The 18,390-nt window shown below is 53.8% G+C and overlaps 1 protein-coding gene across 6 annotated transcripts; it reads left to right on the top strand.

The window, feature by feature from the left end:
* Nucleotides 1-4,611: 4,611 nt before the first annotated feature.
* Ubtf (upstream binding transcription factor) lies at nucleotides 4,612-18,002 on the top strand. 6 transcript variants are annotated; one of them, XM_051178216.1, is made up of 21 exons: nucleotides 4,612-5,002; nucleotides 7,854-7,978; nucleotides 9,222-9,397; nucleotides 9,909-9,992; nucleotides 10,077-10,232; nucleotides 12,265-12,329; nucleotides 12,579-12,699; nucleotides 13,041-13,151; nucleotides 13,504-13,637; nucleotides 13,777-13,918; nucleotides 14,196-14,237; nucleotides 14,332-14,445; nucleotides 14,534-14,689; nucleotides 15,016-15,171; nucleotides 15,259-15,369; nucleotides 15,645-15,733; nucleotides 15,833-16,022; nucleotides 16,699-16,746; nucleotides 16,859-16,930; nucleotides 17,025-17,168; nucleotides 17,257-18,002. In XM_051178216.1, exons 2-21 carry the CDS (start codon nucleotides 7,921-7,923, stop codon nucleotides 17,380-17,382), a joined length of 2,295 nt encoding a protein of 764 aa, XP_051034173.1. In that variant the 5' UTR covers nucleotides 4,612-5,002; nucleotides 7,854-7,920; the 3' UTR covers nucleotides 17,383-18,002. The 6 variants fall into 6 exon arrangements, with proteins under 6 accessions (XP_051034173.1, XP_051034159.1, XP_051034191.1 ...); XM_051178202.1 differs by lacking the exon at nucleotides 4,612-5,002 and adding an exon at nucleotides 5,302-5,469; XM_051178209.1 differs by lacking the exon at nucleotides 4,612-5,002 and adding an exon at nucleotides 6,620-6,765.
* Nucleotides 18,003-18,390: the final 388 nt, after the last annotated feature.

Genomic DNA, 18,390 nt, shown 5'->3' on the forward strand with positions numbered 1-18,390 from the left:
TACCAAGGCCACCGCAACAAATGAGTATGGGATGGAGAGGCAGGAAGACGGAGGAATGGAAGGGGTTTTATTCTGTTTGTTTTTTCCTTTTTAAAATTATTTTTCTGTTTTTAAATTTTCTTTTGTGGGGAAGGGGCTACAAGGGTGGAGTGTGGACATGGAAGGACTGGGAAATGAGTGGGGTTGGGTGCGTGATGTAAAACTCCCAAAGAACTGATAAAAAAAAGTATATCAATAAAAAACTAATGACAGTCAGGTGGTAGTGGTGCACTTCTTTAATCCCAGCACTCAGAAGGCAGAGGCAGTTGGATCTCCGTGAATTCGAAGCTAGTCTGGTCTACAGAGCAAGTTCCAGGCCAGCCAGGACTACACAGGGAAATCCTATCTCAAAAATAAAGAAAGAAAGAAAGAAAGGAAGAAAGAAAGAGAAAGAAAGAAAGAAAGAGAAAGAAAGAAAGAAAGAAAGAAAGACCGGTGCCATTTACCAAGCCTGCTGGCCTGAGTTTGACTCCCAGGTCTTATATGGTGGAAAGAGATTGGTTCTGAACTCCATAGGTGCTCAGCGGCACATATCCCTCTACACACAAATAAGTAAATAAAATAAAAACTCATAACAATAACAACAACAATGCATCCATATTCAAAGCTACTTTATTCACAATGAATAAAACAAACAACATAAGACAAACAACTGGAGCCAGCCAGATGGCTCAATCAGACGAAAACTCGTGCCTTTCAATAAAGCAAGTCTGACATAAGTTTGAGCTCCAGAGTCCATGTAAAAGTGAAAGCAGAAACCTGAGTCCACGGTTATCTTTTGACCTCCACATGCCCACATGTGTGTGGCACGCTATGCTCCTCCCCCATCACATGCATACAATCAATAAATAAAACTTGGATACAACCTAGATGTCCAGTAACAGAACAGATAAATTGTGGCATTTTTGTTTGTTTTGCTTTGTTTTTCGAAACAAGGTTTCTCTATGTAACAGCCCTGGCTGTCCTGGAACTGGCTCTGTAGACCAGACCGTCCTTGAACTCACAGAGATCTGCCTGCCTCTGCCTTCTCAGTTCGGAGATTAAAGGCGTGTGCCACCATGCCCTGAAAATTATGGTATATTTATTTGGTATCTACCATGTTATCTACCAAATCATAATCAATGGAGACAGAACTCAGATTGCTGAGAGCCCTGGGTGAGTTTGCTAAATACTGAAAATACTCTATATGTGTGTGTGTGTGTGTTGTTGTTTTTCTGATGACTTAGCAGCTGCAATGGAATATACTTATATTTTAACTACTGTCTGTGTTCCTCAGTCCTGCAGCTACCACCCTACTGTTCAGACTGCAGCCTGGCAGGATTTTGGAGGCCAACAAATGTAGGTTTTAACCAAGTCTCTATCATTCTATTTACCAATAAAGGATAGGAGTCAGATGCTGGGGTGGAAACCTGCTAGATCAGAGAAGCAGAGAAGCTACTATCTGACCTTCCTTTTTGGCTGGAGACCCAGCAAGAAATGTGTCTCTTAATTTATCCCAAAAGGATTAAACAAATGTTTTAATCTCTCAGTCCCTCCCTACTCCTTCCTGTTAGTCTCTCTATTCATATTCCTAGCTCCTCTGTCCTTTCTATGGCTAATTTCTGTCAGCTAGTCACTGGTTCTGTCCTCCACCCAAGGTTAATTGTATTAACAGGCTGGGCATTGGTGGTGCACACCTTTAATCCCAGCACTTGGGAGGCAAAGGCAGGTGGATCTTTGTGAGTTGAGGCCAGCCTGGTCTACAGAGCTAATTCCAGGACAGGCTCCAAAGCAATACAGAGAAACCCTGTCTGGAATCCCCCCCCACACACACACACGCCAAATTTTTCTTATTAACAGTCTCGGATCAACTATCCCACAATATATCTTTAGATACCACCCGTAACTTCAGGTTCAAGGGACCCAACACCTTCTTCTGACAATATACACTCACTCCTACAGATAGATACCCATACACATAAAAAAAAAATAAATCTTTATTTCTTAAAGTTACTTTTCTTTGTGTAACAATTCAACCACTACATTTTGCTAAAAGTATTCAAGGAACTCCAGGGTGTCCAAAGAGTCTGTGTTTAGAATGGGCAGCCCAAAGAAAGGCTGCAGCCAAGTTGGCTGGGTAGCTAGCACTATGCTTTGCTGCTAGCCTCGGCTGGGGTTATGGAATGTCAAGGTTCTGCTTCAAGGCAAATGACAGGAAGCGGGAAAGAGCAAGGAGACAAACAGAGAAAGGAGAAAAGAATAAGGGCCAAGGGCAGATTCTTTCACTACGTGGCCTGTAGCCCAAACAGTGGACTCCTGACCTCACCAGAAAAAAAAAAAAAAAAAAAAAAAAAGCCAAATGGTTTCCAAGTGGGAATGGTGACAGCCTCAATTTTTGCTGCCCAAGGAATCAATAATACTAATAATCCTATGATTCATGTTCGTCCGGTTTTATTCCAAATCACTTTACCGAAAAGCCCCTTGGCCCAGCCAAGAAGCCAGAATACCTGATCCATGTAACTTTTAGACTTTATTGGGGTGTTTCTCTGGTTTTAGTTGTGGGTACTGCCATATATGGACAAATATATAATTTTACTCATTTACATCATCTCACTTAACCCTGCAATCCCTGATGAGAAACCAGATTCTTATTCTAAGTATGCATATAGAGATGGAAATGGGATCTTGTTAGGACAGAATTAACACAATGTTAAGGCAGGGTGGGCCAGGCGATGGTGGCACAGGCCTTTAATCCCAGCACTCGGGAGGCAGAGGCAGAAGGATGTGTAAGTTTGAGGCCAGTCTGGTGTAGTGTTCCAGGACAGCAAGGGCCACACACACACACATACACACACACAATCAAACACAAAGCAAAAGGTAGGGTGGAAAAAGGAAATGGCTAACTCTGGTTGGCCTTCTTCTCCTTATACAAACCAGGCTGGCCTTAAACTCAAGTGACACACCTAAGTCTCTCAAATGTTGAGACTAAAAGCATGGGCCATCAAGGCTGACACCTGGGCCCTTTAATCCTAAACCTTTTATTCTACCCTTGTCAAAACAGACAAGTACATTCCATGCTCTGCTTTTTTTTTTTTTTTTTTTTTTTAATGTGGAAGGAGTTGTTTGATTCCATATAAAAAGGCTAGTGCATATTCGAGAGGCAGATCTAGGGTGGTGGGGCTCTAACGTACAAGTTGGGAGGAAGACTCTTTTTATTAAAAAATAAAATATTAAATAATTTGAGAACAGACCATGGTAGGGCTTCCAAGCAGGGAGCCTTGAAGCCTAAACTTCACTAATTATCATGATCAGTTTCCCTCTCATACATGCTGTGCCTTACGCAGGACACATCAGATCTCGGTTGATGCAACGTGGCAGAAGTGGGAAGTGTAAGTCCTGGGAAAGGATTCTCATTCTCCCCAGGAGACAAGAGGAATTACACTAGCAGCGAAACTGTGAGGAAGAGGAAGGCAGTGTGCCAAGGAATAGTCCAAAGAGACAGTGCGACCCAGCTGGCTGAGATGTGAGCAACAGCAATGTTATTGTGGCAGCCGAGGAGCCAGGAGCAATGGCGTTGCCGGGGAAGCGATGGCACAAACCATGTGTGGGCTGGCCTTCACATTGCGTTCTCCATCCCTGCCTCTAATCCTGATATCCCTTCTGCTGAGCAGCGAAGGAGGCAAAGCCCACTGCAGCCGATGGCAGCGGGAGACCAGAAAGTACACGCCCAGGCCTTCCCTCTTCAGACTTGCTGGAAGGTGGAATTCGAGGGGTTCCAACGGTGGTGGACGGGCTGCAGCTCCTGCCTTAGGACTGGGGTGCCGGGCTCTCCTCCCGGCTCCCCACTGCCGCCGGGGTGGGGGGCAGCGCCTGCAGCCTGCTTTCTCAGGGCTGGCCGAGCCTTTTTGACAAGCTGATTGCGAGAAGGGGATTGGCTGATCCAGACGTGACGCCGGTAACAACAAAGGTGGAGTTGGAAGAAATTAGATTAAAGGAGAGAAGGAAAAAAAAAAAAAAAATTAAAGGGGAGCTAGCAGGCGACTGGAGGCAGACACTAAGGGGAGACGCACGAAGCTCCGTTCGGTTTTGGCTTCCCCCTTTCGAGCTCCTTCGCACAAACGCACCGGGATTTTGCTCTAATCCCCCACCCCGGCCGCGGCCTAGTTACGGAAGCCGGGGTAGACGGGATTGGCCGCTCCGCAGCGTCTTGAAAAATCTCCCCAACTCCACTGCGACCCAGGGGAGAACTTTTCGCTCTAACTCCTCGGATCTTAAGGCCACTGAAGATGGGGGTCATCAAGAACAACGAAAGCCTCGCTCTGAAACCCGGAAGGCCCTCGCGGGGCATCGAGACCAAACGAGGCAGGGTGCTTCCCCGGTATTTCTGTGTTGCAAACCTAGGAGGAGCGTCTGTTTTTTTTATTTTTCTAATTTTTTTAAAATTCATTTTTGTAACACACCGTTCTACCCCACCCCGCTTTAGCTTCAGGGTTGCAAAAGCAGAGCAATAAAAAAAAAAAAAAAAAAACCAAAAAAAAAAAAAAAAAGAAAACCTGCGCACACACTCAGACACACACCAGTGGCGACAGGGGAGAGTTGGAAAAACGCAGGAGAGGAGGAGGCAGGAGACAGCGGGAATGGAGCAATGGGAGCGAGAGCAGGCAGGATCCCTCAGATTCCCCTCCAGCTTCAAGCTGCCTCGCCCGCCCCGGTAGGGGAGCGAGGAGTCGGGCGAGCAGATGGAGCGGAGCTCGCTCTAGGCAGCTGGCTTGGCCGGAGACTGGAGGAGCCGCCAAGCGACCGGCTGATTGGAAGAGAAACGCAGAGCGATGGAGGCGGGGGTAGGAGGACGATTTCTCTGCGGGGACTGTCGGCGGCGTACACGCCCGGGTCGGGCGCTGCAGAGCTTGGCTAGCTTTCAACCCGCGCTCGGCGGCTCCAACCCCGCGCACCCCCGCCCCCAGCCCTGCCGGCGGCCCCGCAGGTGAGTGCGAGCAGAAAGCAAGAGAAAAAAAAAAAAAAAAAAGCCAAACGTCGAAAAACGACTGCCTTGAAAAAAAAATTAGAAAAAAAATTTTTTTTCTTATTCCTTTTTTAAAATTTTTCGTGCAGCCCCCAGAGCGGTGGGAGGGAAGGGGTGAGGCTGAGCCGTCCGGAGGAGGCGGAGGGGCCAGGCGAGGCCGGCCCGGGAGGCGGCGGCGGCGCCAAGGCGGCTCTGACGGGCGAGCGCTCGAAGCGGCGCTGCGCTGCGCCGAGGCGGGCGGGCGGGCGGAGCGGGGCGGGCGGAGCGCGGCGCGTGGGGCTCGCCATTAGCCGTCGCTCCGCTTCGCCATCTCGGGCTTTGTCTGGAGACTCGCTGGCCCGGCGTCGGCAGCTGCGGAGCTGCGACTCCGCTCTTCCGCCCGCCGGAGTGCCAGGTTCCCCTGGCCCTCACTAGCACCTACACGCTCGGTAAGTGGGTCTCCGTGCGGCGGATTTCGGGGGAAAGGGGTTGCTCCCCGGCGGCGCCGATCTCCGGGCTCCACGCGCCCAGGGCAGGCCTATGGAGCCACGCCGGGCTGGATTGAACCGGCTCCCTTCCTATGCCGGGGCCAGCCACTCCAGGTCGTTTCCCGGGTGTAAGGAACAAGGTGGATTTGGGGGCTTTTTGTTTGGTTTTAGAGGGCTGGTAGTATGGTTTTTTTTTTTTTTTTTAAGTTTTCTGAGTGCCGTTCGGCGATAAGGGGGATCGCGAGGTAGGCGCCGAAACCTGGCACCGCGATCGGGGAGCCTGAGCCCGAAGCCGGTGGCCACGCTCCGGGGACCAGGGTGGGCGACTGCCCGCTCCCCGAGGCGGGAGAGGGAAGCAGATTAGAGCTGCTCCGGAAGACGAGCCTAAGCTAGGAGAACCTGGAAGAGAGCTCCAGAGCAGGGCTGCCGGCACCCGCGAGGCTCGCCGGCCACCCCTCTGGGCACCCTCTCCACCGCCGCACCTCGGCCCTCCCTCCCGCGCCGGCCAAGCCTGCTAGTTCCCCCGCGGGGCTGGCGAGGTCGCTCTCGCCGCCTGCTTGCCTCCCCGCCTCGGCTCGCAGCCCCGCCGCCATCCGGGCGGCTGCGTGTCTCCCTACCCCGGCCCCCCCCTTCCCCGGCGGCAGCAACAGCAGCAGCCGCCGCCGCCACTACCACCAACCCCCCTCCCCTCCTTCCTTGCCTCCGCCTCGGCCGCCCGGGTCCCCCCAGCGCCCGCCCCTCCTCCCAGCTGCCCCCCGCGGAGCCCGCCCGGGCAGGCTGTGGGAGGGAGCGGAGCCGGCGAGGCGGGCGGGCTGGCGCTCGCTCCCCGGGGGTCGGTGTGCGCTCTACGGGGAAGGACGCGCTCGCTGCCCCGCTTCTCCCGCCCCCCCTCCCGCTCCTCCTCCTCCCTTCTCCCTCCTCCTCCCCGCTCCGGCGGCGGAGGCTGCTGCGGCGGCGGGGGGTGTGCGAGCTGAGGCCGGGGCCGGCGGGCGGGCGGCGGGCGGGCTGCCTGCAGGCGGAGGGCGCTGTGCTTTGTGCTTTTCGCCGCGAGGAGCAGCAGGCAGCAGCCACAGCCGCCGCCGCCGCGCCACAGCAGCAGCAGCAGCCGCCGCCCCAGCGCCGCCGCGCCCGGAGGAGGAGCCGCTGCCGCCGCGGGAGGGAGTTGCGGCTGTGCCCGGCCGAGCGGGGGAGGGCGCCGCGCTCAGAGCCGGGAAGGGAGCCGCCGGAGCGGGGAGCTCAGAGGCCGCGCTGCGCCGGGTAACCGAGGCGGCGGGACGTGCGCCGGGGCCAGGGCTAGGGAGCGAGCCGCGGACGCCGGGCGGCGATACCGGGGAGGACTGGAGACGAGCTGACCGGGACACGGGGAAGGGCGCCGAGAACCGGGGGTGGGAAGGGCAGGAAGCGAGGCCCCAGGTGGAGGAGCCCGCGCTTCTCCGGCCGGCAGGCGCAGTTCTCGCTGGCCGCCGGAGGGGGCGGCGGGGCCGGTGAGCGCAGCACCCCCGCCTCGCGGCCGCCGTCCTCCCGCCCTCTGCTTGGCTCGGCTCCCCGGAGGCCGGGGCGGGGGCGCCGGCAGGGCTGGGCCGCAGGCTCGGGGAGGAGGCGGTAGTTCCCGCCGCGGTCGCGCCTCTGCGCCGGGCATCTTCCGTGCGCGTCGGGGTAGCTGGGCGGTGGCGGCGTCTCTGGCCCCGGTGGGTGGCTCGGGGGCGGGGGACACGCTAGGCCGCTTCTCTCCGGCTGCTCGCCTAGCCGGACGGGCAGCGACCGCGTTGGGAGGTTGGAAGGGGGGAGCAGCGGGAATCCGGATCTGGTCCCCGGGGGCGGTGCGGCCGCTACGCTCCCGGGCTGGCGGCGGCTGCGCTGCGTCCGGGTCCCCGCCGGGTTGCGGAGGCGGGGGGAACGGGCCGGGGGGGAAGCGGGAGGAGGAGACTGGGGCGCGTGCCCGCTTCCGTGCCCGCGCGCGCCCTTTACCCGCCCTTCCTCCCCCTCCCTCCAGCCTAGGGCCTCCCCGGGGCGGGCGCTCAACGAGGAGGAGGAAGGGAAAAAAAAATTTTTTTTTTTTGGCCCGGGTGGGGGAAGGAGGCCGGAGGGCGGGCGCTAGCTGCACGCGGGAGCTGGGAGCAGTCTCTCGCGTGGGCAGGGGAGGGCGCATGCGGCGCAGCTGGGCTGCAGGGGCAGGGATAGGGAAGAGAGGGGCTCACTCCTACACCCACCGATGAATTCTGTGAGCCTCCTGCTTGGGTCTCCCTGAAAGTGTGGACCTATGCCCCCTCCCCTGTGGGAGGGGGTGGGATAGAAAGTCCCTCTCCTCTCAGCCTACCTGAGTGGATCTGGTGTCTTTTCGAAAGGGTGAGGTGGCTTTGACCCCGGGTTGCCCGGCCAGCGCGACCGAGGAGGTGGCTGGACAGCTGGAGAATGAACGGAGAAGCGGACTGTCCCACAGACCTGGAAATGGCCGCTCCCAAAGGCCAAGGTAGGGGCCCCCAGCTCTGTCCCCTTTAAACTTGTCTATTCTTACACATGAACTCAAGCAGCTTCTAAAAGTTTCCTCCAGGCTTCGATCTGTGAACTGGGAGATGGTCTTAAGTTTATAAAGTCAAGCATCTGAAATTCTGTCTTTGACTAAATCCAAATTACGTAGCCTTGAGTTTGTATGTTGTGTTTTTTATGTTCCCCTCCTGCTGTGATGGAGAGGCAGGGAAGTGGAGAGAAGAGTTTTGTCAGGGACAGGTAGGAAGAGAGAGAGAGGTAGTTTGGTTTAGGGTCCAAGCCATAGGAACTTTAGTTGGCAAGGTCCCAGCAGCCTCTGCGGGTGTAATGTCTGTGAAGTAGAGGGTCTGGATCTGAGCATCTGGCAATGCTTGTAAGACCTTAGGGGAGAGGATCATGGGTCCATGTGACCCTCTCTGCTGAAACTCTGACCCGGGTTACTGGATGCAAATGAAAGTCAAGAGCGCCTTTTCATCCTGGTTGTGGATTCCCCCAGCTCAGCTTCCAGGGGCAGCCACTCTCCAGAGAGGCTCTGTGCTGTCTTTTTAGGGTGCACTTTAGCAGATGAAAGCCACTGGCCCAAGATGCCTTTTTGCCTTCTTGGGGAGTCGGGCTGTGATGGCAACTTGGAATTCTGGGTTCTCCAGAGAGTAAGACCCTGAGACCTCTCTACCTGCCTGCATGCCTTTTTTCAGAGATGTTGTGTGTGGTTCTGATGTTTGAGTTCCATCTTTCTTAATTGCCAGAAATTCTCCTTTGGTCTTCCTTAAAGTGACTGGAGGAGGCAGGTGATAGACTGTATTATGTCTTTAATGTTGGTCTCCCGCCGTGATGGAGAGATGTTCATGGGGTACCTACTACACACACTCCAGCTCAGGCCTTGCATGCTTGTGGTATAGATGTGTTACTGTCTGCTTTTTTCTCTCGGCCCCCAAATCACTATAGCTTCACTCCATCTCATAATAAAAAGAGGCCCATAAGAGCCTAGCATGTTAGACATGATAGCTTTGGAGTAAGCCAGACATGACATCCAGAATAGCTTACTATGGTGGTATCTAGTCCAGGGCCCCTGTTTTTAGGGCCGAGCCAGGTCTAAGGAAAGATGCAGTAATGCAGATGAAAAGCGACCAGGGGCTTTAGGAGGAGGGTTTGAACTCAAAAAGACTGGGGAATGATCAAGAGAATGGCATAAGCCATGTGCAATGACTTCTCTTGTACCTCACCAGACCGCTGGTCCCAGGAAGATATGCTAACTTTGCTGGAATGCATGAAGAACAACCTTCCATCCAATGACAGCTCCAAGTTCAAAACCACAGAGTCGCATATGGACTGGGAAAAAGTTGCATTTAAGGATTTTTCAGGAGATATGTGCAAGCTCAAATGGGTGGAGATTTCTAACGAGGTAACTGATTACTTTTTGGCACATAAATACACTTCTATATATGTCTTTTTTTTTTTTTAATATCAGAGAAAACTGGGAAAGTAAAGCAAACCTGTCATATTGGGTAGCGTTTACATGTTTGTCAGCTCTGATTTATGCCTTATGGGACAAAGTGGCCTGAGCAATAGCAACATCCTAGGGTTCACAGTTCTACTGCAATCTTTCTATGTGGCCTTGGATACTTAATTGCCGCAGGCTTCTATGGCCCAAACCAGACTAAGGGATGGAATGAGGCACAGGTGTGGGAGCTACAGTGAGGTCAGTCCGTCTTGTTGTGACACTTAGGTCTGTGTGCTAACTGCTTGGACCTCTGCAGTAGGCATGAGGTAGTTAGTGCCTCTGGGTCAGGGGTGGCTGTTGGTTTGTCTCCTTCAGTGAACTAGGTCTGGTGAGGAGTAGCAATAATACATTGGGAAAGAACTATGGAATGGCATTTCCCAGATTCTTTCTCCCCACTTCCCTCTTCCTTCAGGTGAGGAAGTTTCGTACGTTAACAGAATTGATTCTTGATGCTCAGGAACATGTTAAAAATCCTTACAAAGGCAAAAAACTCAAGGTAAGCTACCAACCAGGAGGAGAAGCCGAGGTGTCAGGGCTTCAAAGGATGGATAGTATCTAATGTCAGTTTTCTTTGTTCCAGAAACACCCAGATTTCCCAAAGAAGCCTCTCACCCCTTATTTCCGCTTCTTCATGGAGAAGCGGGCCAAGTATGCGAAACTCCACCCTGAGATGAGCAACCTGGACCTAACCAAGATTCTGTCTAAGAAGTACAAGGAGCTTCCAGAGAAGAAGAAGGTGGGGGAGGGGGGCTCAGATGGGGGGCAGCCGGTGTGGGTAGGTCAGTGGGGTGGGGGTAGGCTGTAGACAAAGGGACTCCACACCAGGGGTGTGGGTGGGTAATGCAGTGGAGTGGAGTGTATATGGAGGTGCCCCTGGTTAATTATCCTTTCCCAGGCCCACAAAAGGTCAGACAGGCCCCCTTGTAGGGGAAGACCCAGAAGGCATTCAGATTGGTCTTGTTACCCCCACAGCCCTTGAAATTGGATTTTAAACAGTCACACTCAAGCATCCTCCCTGGCAATCTATACAGCATTTCTCTATCTACTGTGATACTTGAGCATACAAGAGACCACAAGAAAGGGGATTGGTTGATTTTGCTGAATGATGTTAGGGCATCCTTCAGTTTGGGCTCCTCTGACTCCCTCCAGTGTGCTCCTTCCTGTCATATTCACATAAGTGAGCTTGCCTCCCCATGTACAAGGGCATGAGTCTTTCTTCCTTACCTCAGGCTGTTCCCTACAGAAATGGACCTCTGATGAGCTTACCAGAGATAATTCACTTTAGAGGGTAGAAGTTGTCCAGACCTCCTGAGTAGAGCTGGATAAAACCAAAGACAGCTCAGGTTCCCTGGAAGCCAGAAAGCAAAACATCAAAGGGAGTTCACACACACACACACACACACACACACACACACACACACACACACCCCTGAATGAGGAGTGAAGGAACATAAAGAAGAAGATGGGTGATGAGACGAGGAGATGCCTCAGTGAGAGGGAGCAAGGTGTAAAAAATGCACATTGGCAGACAAAAGTCAGAAAGTTGTATATATCAAGCCTCCCAAATGGCACCAGCCAGCATATTGAGTAGCTGCTTTTCTGCACACTGTGCCTGAGTGCTCATATACCCTTATTGCTAAATCCAAAATGGAATAGGCTTGGTTGGATAGAAGCTGTGGCACATACCCTCATAAGGAGTAGCAAGACTTGCCAGAGGTCATTTAACCCCATGGGTGAAAACTTGGGACAGAGACTACACATACCACCAAACCTCCAAAGGATGGGAAGATAAACTGCAGAGAACATTAGTATGGGCATACCAGTTTGGGCCTGTCCTACTGTGTCTTGCCAATCAGCTGTGTAGGGGTCTTCAGGTAAGTCACGTCACTACTCTGCTCCTGATTTGGGGCATAGAGTGTGAGCTAGAACCTTCATTTGCCTTTTAAGTCCAAAAACTTGTCTGAGGAGGACTGAGATTGCCCCAAGAAGGCTACGCTGTTCTTGGGTTTTCTTGGGAAGCATGGGGAAAATGAGCTGCCTCCTTACACCTGGTGCCTCTTACAAGGAGGGGTCTGGTTGGTTGTGAGCCTCTAGTCCCTTCCAGTGCTAGTGTGACCCTCTAGAATAGAGGGAGGAAGGGAATGTCTGTTATGTGGGAGCCAGGATGCAAGATGCCAGAGGAAAGTTGGAAAAGTTGGGTTCTGAGGGATCCTGGGGCTCCAGGACCCTAGAGGAAGGGGTCAGAAGCAGGAGCTGGGTTGGTTACCAGGAATATGAGTAGTACTGGAGACCCAGAACTGATGGACAGGGAAGAAACTCCAAATTCAGGACATCGGGGTGTGATTTGCATTGCAAGAATTCATTTTGTGTCCCTTCAACACTATCCTCTCCTACCTTAGAAGTAGAATTTGGCCTCCATGGTGCTGTCAGCCACCTTGGAGGGGATAGACCAACATCAGCTGCCATAGGGTGGGAAGAGGAAAACAGTGTGGCAAGACTCAGGAGTGCTCTGTGCTATTGGAGGAGGGGTGGGTAGTTCTAGCCTGCTACTGTTCCCACACTGAGTGACACCATGTCCCCTGGCTTCTGCTCTATTTTGACTTAAGAGAATTGGATGGTGATTGGGTGTCTGAAAGACCCCTGTAAATCCAGGCCTAGTATGAGTTCACCTCACAGAGAAGAGAGCAAGGCAGTTAGCAGGGTGGCTTTTCTAGCTCTGGGTGAAATAGCCTTGGGTCCTGGATGACCCCATCCCCTCCTCCCCTCAGATGAAATATATTCAGGACTTCCAGAGGGAGAAACAGGAGTTCGAGCGAAACCTGGCCCGATTCAGGTAAGGCAGAGGAGGGCCATGGGGCACTGGGTGTGGTAGGATAAATTGATACTGGCTGGAGACTAAATCTGACTATCCATGAAACATGGAAGTCTTGTGTAGACTGTTAGTGTCAGGTTCAGAGGCAGAGACAGGCTGCTGGCTACTAAGTTCCAGCAGGAAGCCTAGAAAGAAGGCTTGGGTTGGACAGCTAGCTGGGGTCTGCCTTAGCAAGTGCCCCTGCTGACCCCTGCTCGGTCCCCTGGCTAGGGAGGATCACCCTGACCTTATCCAGAATGCCAAGAAGTCGGACATCCCTGAGAAGCCCAAAACTCCCCAGCAACTGTGGTACACCCATGAGAAGAAGGTGTATCTCAAAGTGCGGCCGGATGTGAGTGTCTGGCCAAAGGGTAGGGGTGGAGGGCACACGGCGGTGGCAAGGGGGGAGCCGCGCCAGGTGGCTGGGTATGGTGCAGGGGAGCAGGAGAGGAGGCCCCTCCCCAGCAGGGGGGTTGCATGGACAGGGCCTGGGCCAGCTGGCGTACGAATGAGTGTGTGTGTGAGCCTGTCCCTTGCACCAAGGCGGATCCCTGCCTCTCCACCTTACCCTCCTGGCCTGTGGTGGACACTTTTGTGACCTCCTGTGGCCCGAGGGGGCGGGGCCTCTGTGCCCCTCACCCCCCTCCCCTGCCCCTGGCTGCCTGTGTGTGTCTGACGGCTTTTGGTTTGCAGGCCACTACGAAGGAGGTGAAGGACTCCCTGGGGAAGCAGTGGTCTCAGCTCTCGGACAAAAAGAGGCTGAAATGGATTCATAAGGCCCTGGAGCAGCGGAAGGAGTACGAGGTTAGGCTTCCGCTGCGCTCCTCCCCATCCGGCTCTTCACGAGCCTGTGCCCTCTGACTTGTGTCACCGCATTCTGCAGGTGGCAGTCATTCCCTGGCCCTCTATTGAGGGAGGGGCCCTTTGGGGCCCCTCGCCTCTGCCCCTACCATCTCACGACCCCCGCCCCATGGAGAGATCTCAGGCTAGGGCAGAGCAGGACACCATACTACAGATGACACAGCAGACACACAGACATACATGGCCATCCCCAGCTTTGCTCCCTGCTTCCCTTCCCTAGCGGCTCTCCCCCTTATGGTGTCCCAGCTAACCCCACGCCCCGTTACCCTCCACTCCCCCACCTCTCACTCTGCAGGAGATTATGCGTGATTACATCCAGAAACACCCCGAACTAAACATCAGCGAGGAAGGCATCACCAAATCTACCCTCACCAAGGCTGAACGCCAGCTCAAGGACAAGTTTGATGGGCGACCCACCAAGCCACCTCCGTGAGCGCTGCCCTGGGTGGGTGGGCGGGCAAGTGGGCAGCCAGAGAGTTGGCCTTTGAAGAACTTTGAACCTGGGTTGGGCAGCTAGGAAGCCTGTTGCCCATTTGCTCATGGGCATGTCTTCTTTTGGATTCAATAGGAACAGCTACTCATTATACTGTGCAGAGCTCATGGCCAACATGAAGGATGTGCCCAGCACAGAGCGCATGGTGCTATGCAGCCAGCAGTGGAAACTGCTTTCCCAGAAGGAAAAGGACGCCTATCACAAGAAATGTGACCAGGTACCGCCCTGATCTTTGGGTCCTGTCTTGGGGTTTGTTTCAAGCATGAGGTTTGCCCCAGCCAGGCTGTTATGCATTGATTACATGTGCCTTGGCCATCGCTTCCAACTTGCCAGAGTATACTGTCTGCATCTATAAAAGCAGACAGCTCAGGCCTTTTTGTCTACCATCTTTAGGGAGAGAGAAGGTTATACCCAGTCCCTAGGGGCCTACTGAGGTAACTACCCCAGAGTAATGGAGGCAGTCCCCAACTGACTGAGTTCCCTTACTTTCCTAGAAAAAGAAAGATTATGAGGTGGAATTGCTGCGGTTCCTCGAGGTGAGTAGCATGGTGGACAGGGCAAGTTTGGCAGGCAGTCTCGAGTCTGATGAGCCTGCCTGCTGCAGCCCATGCCCCTCTCCTCCCTGCTCAGAGCTTGCCGGAGGAGGAGCAGCAGCGGGTCATGGGGGAGGAAAAGATGCTGAACATCAATAAGAAGCAGACCACCAGTCCAGCCTCCAAGAAGCCTTCTCAGGAAGGCGGCAAGGTATGTGCCACAGGACAACCACATACGGTGGAGCCGCCCACGCGATGCTAATGGTAACTGTACCTCTGACCCTCTCCGTCCCTCGTAGGGCGGCTCTGAAAAGCCCAAGCGGCCTGTGTCTGCCATGTTCATCTTCTCAGAGGAGAAGCGAAGGCAGCTGCAGGAGGAGCGGCCTGAGCTCTCAGAGAGCGAGCTGACCCGCCTGCTGGCCCGCATGTGGAACGACTTGTCCGAGAAGAAGAAGGTCAGGCCTTAGAGTCTGACATTAATCTCCCCTAAGGGCCGCGTGGGCCACTTCCGCGGGCAGTTAAGGCGCCTAGTGTGGATCACGCATGTGCCCGCGCGAGCTGTTAGGCGGGAAGCTGTCGGCCGGTGCTGTCTCCCTTGGAGAGCAGCCCCATGGGTGGGGCGGAGTCTGCGCAGCATCAGCGCTGTCTGTGGCCTCTGCCAGCCCCGCCCTCGCCCTTGCCGGCCCCGCCCTCTAGGCAGGAGTCTGCTATAGCTGCTTAATTGGCTTGGCGCGCCCCCTAGGGGTGGTTTGCATGCTGACTCCATTTGCCTTTCCTGTAGGCTAAATACAAGGCCAGGGAGGCTGCTCTGAAGGCACAGTCTGAAAGGAAGCCAGGCGGGGAGCGTGAAGAGCGAGGCAAGCTGCCTGAGTCGCCCAAGAGAGCTGAGGAAATATGGCAGCAGAGTGTCATTGGAGACTATCTGGCCCGCTTCAAGGTAGCACGGAGTAGGAAAGGATTGGTTTGTAGCCTCCAGCAACAACGGAACCCTTCCTGTGGCTGATACCCTTCGTTTGTACCTTAGAATGACCGGGTGAAAGCCTTGAAAGCCATGGAGATGACTTGGAACAACATGGAGAAGAAGGAGAAGCTGATGTGGATTAAGAAGGCAGCAGAAGACCAAAAACGATATGAGGTAAGGGGTTGAGCCATTTGCCTCCATGTAAATAAGTGGGCTCTGGGCCAGAAGTCCCAGCTTTGGTTGGGATCTTGGGCCAGTCTCAACCTTCAGCCTGTCAAAGGCTAGGTGAGGGCCAAGATACTAGCCTCCTAGAGGATGTAAATTCAATTTAGAGAGCATTTTGAAATGGCCTCTTTGGTGTGCTAACTTGGCAAGTAGTTGCAAAGGCTTGGTGACAGTGGGGTGGGACCTGCTGGGTGTGAATATGACTTCTCCCTGTCTCTCTGCAGAGAGAGTTAAGTGAGATGCGGGCCCCTCCAGCTGCTACGAACTCTTCCAAGAAGATGAAGTTTCAGGGGGAGCCCAAAAAACCTCCCATGTAAGCCTGAGGCTAGAGCCTATCCTGGTGTGTGAAGAGATGGGACAGGAAGGTGGCTTGCTGAGGACCCTGACCCGTACCTGTGTCCCCACCCTGCAGGAACGGTTACCAGAAGTTCTCCCAGGAGCTGCTGTCCAACGGGGAGTTGAATCACTTGCCACTGAAGGAACGCATGGTAGAGATTGGCAGCCGCTGGCAGCGCATCTCACAAAGCCAGAAGGAGCACTATAAGAAGCTGGCAGAGGAGCAACAGAAGCAGTACAAGGTGCACTTGGACCTCTGGGTCAAGGTGAGAGGGGGCAAAGGAGAGGGAGGCCTCATGCTAGATGGTCCTCACCCGTGGTTTCTGTGGGGCAATGGGCACTGGCACTTTTAAAGCTAAGGAAGCCAAGGCATTAAGTATTTGCCAAGGTTACATGGTAGAAAATCCTCCAAATCAGCTGTGTTTTCTCCCTTCCAGCCAGGACCAGTGGACTTATAAGCCCTGGCCAGGCTGTCAGTCTCTGTTTCTCCATTACTTTGAACAGTCAGATCTATACAGTGAGGAGAATTGCCTGCCACTCAGATAGGTTGACCAAAGACCCAGAGAGATGGTGGGAATTAATATCTAGAATTTTGTCACTCTCCATCATCTCATCAGTGGCTGGCTCAAAGACCAGGGTCCAGGGGAGGTTGGTCCCCTCATGAGTCATGGGGGAGGCTTTGGGGTTTAGGAGGTCCTGAGTGTGGAGCTATGATTTGAGGGAACTTGATAGGAAACTGGCTGCCAGTTCAGGGTGACTCAGAAAAAGGTGCTTGTGGCAGAACCAGGAGCCATGTTCTGAGCTCCTATGAGCTCTCTGCAAAGACCAAGATTTGGGGAGGCTAAGAGTAAAGATGGTATACAAGTGCTATGCCCAGAGAATGTTCACATATGTAGCCAGCAGTGGGATGGGGATGCCCTGACGCTCCGCTCTTCTCTCCAGAGCCTGTCTCCCCAGGACCGCGCAGCATACAAAGAATATATCTCCAATGTGAGTGAGAGCCGGGCATTGGAGCGGGGGGGGGGGGGGCGCCGGGCCCAAGGGACTCTGCAGGAGCTAGAACTCACTGCCGCCCCCTTCCTATTCCCATCCTTCCTGGTAGAAACGGAAGAACATGACTAAGCTTCGAGGCCCAAATCCTAAATCTAGCCGAACCACCCTGCAGTCTAAGTCGGTAAGGAGCCCCTCCAAGATGGGTGGGTGTCTGCAGGGCAGGGTCTAGTGAAGTGAATATCATCCAGCCACTGATGTGTCACTACACTTCCCAGGAGTCTGAGGACGACGATGATGAGGAAGATGAGGATGATGAGGAAGAGGAAGAGGAGGAAGATGATGAGAATGGGGACTCTTCCGAGGATGGCGGGGACTCTTCTGAGTCTAGCAGCGAAGATGAGAGCGAAGATGGGGATGAGGTGGGTAGACAGAGCATGCTGGAAGGGAGGGTGGTGGACCGGAAGGAGGGACCGACCCCCAGTGACCACAGATTCTTTATTCTCCTAGAATGAGGACGATGATGACGACGACGACGACGACGATGATGATGATGAGGATGAAGACAATGAGTCTGAGGGCAGCAGCTCCAGCTCCTCCTCTTCAGGGGACTCCTCAGACTCTGACTCCAACTGAGGCTCAGCCCCCAACCCTGGGCAGGCAGCCAAGGAGAGCCACTGCAGAGCTCCCTTCCCCAACTGACCACCTTTGCCTCTCCCTATGTTCTGTCCCCTCAGCCTCCCACTTTCTTTCTTTCTTCCTTTTTAAAAAAAAAAAAAAAAAAATTCAGTGGGGGTAAAAGGCTGCATGAGCCCAGGCTAGGACTCTGCAGTCGTGGAGCCATCAGCTCCGGGCTTCTCCAGGAACAGCAACCATCAGACTGAGCCAGCACTGGACCGGCCCACCCCACCCCTCTTCTGCACTTGCAGTTCCGGCATGGACAATGGACCAGGGGAGTTTGGGGGTGGGAGTGTGTCCTAAAGAGTTCGGTGAGGCCTCCACACCTGCAGCCTGCACCAAGGTGGATGTTCAGGGAGCCTTTCCTTCCCAGAGGGGCTTGCCGCCTGGACTCCCACAATGAACTGGAGGGAGAGAAGGGAGCTGCCTTCAAGAAAGGCAGTGCCCGTGCCCCTCTCCCCTGCCCCTGCAGGAAGGAGCTGCCTGGACCCATTCATGGGGGAGGGGCAGAGTGTTTTTTATATATGTATATATTTTTTTTTTAAGCTCTGAGCTGTCAACGAGACGTTTCCTACCGATCTCGGCTGCCGTCTCTGTTGTCATTTCTGGGAATGGGAGGGCCTGGATGGGGTAGGATGAGACTAAAATGGTCTTCATATGTATGCATTGAGTGTGTGTGACACTGTCTGTGTTTATCTGTGTGGGCTTGCTATAGTATGGATGTACCTGTGAATAGGGGTGTGTGTGTGTGTGTGTGTGTGTGTGTGTGTGTGTGAGAGAGAGAGAGAAGGGGTCTGTCCTAGAACCCACCTTGGTATTTGTGAATTTGGGAAAAGGGTTGGTAATGGCCTAGGAGATGGTTACTATGGCAGGAATGGGCCAAGGCTGCCCCTCGCTGCAATCTTCCGCTGTGGAAACCACCTGATGCTTCCTATACAGTTTGCCTCTGCCAAGGCCATGTATCTG

Source organism: Phodopus roborovskii, unplaced genomic scaffold (genome assembly GCF_943737965.1).
Source record: "Phodopus roborovskii unplaced genomic scaffold, PHOROB, whole genome shotgun sequence".
Lineage (NCBI taxonomy): Eukaryota > Metazoa > Chordata > Mammalia > Rodentia > Cricetidae > Phodopus > Phodopus roborovskii.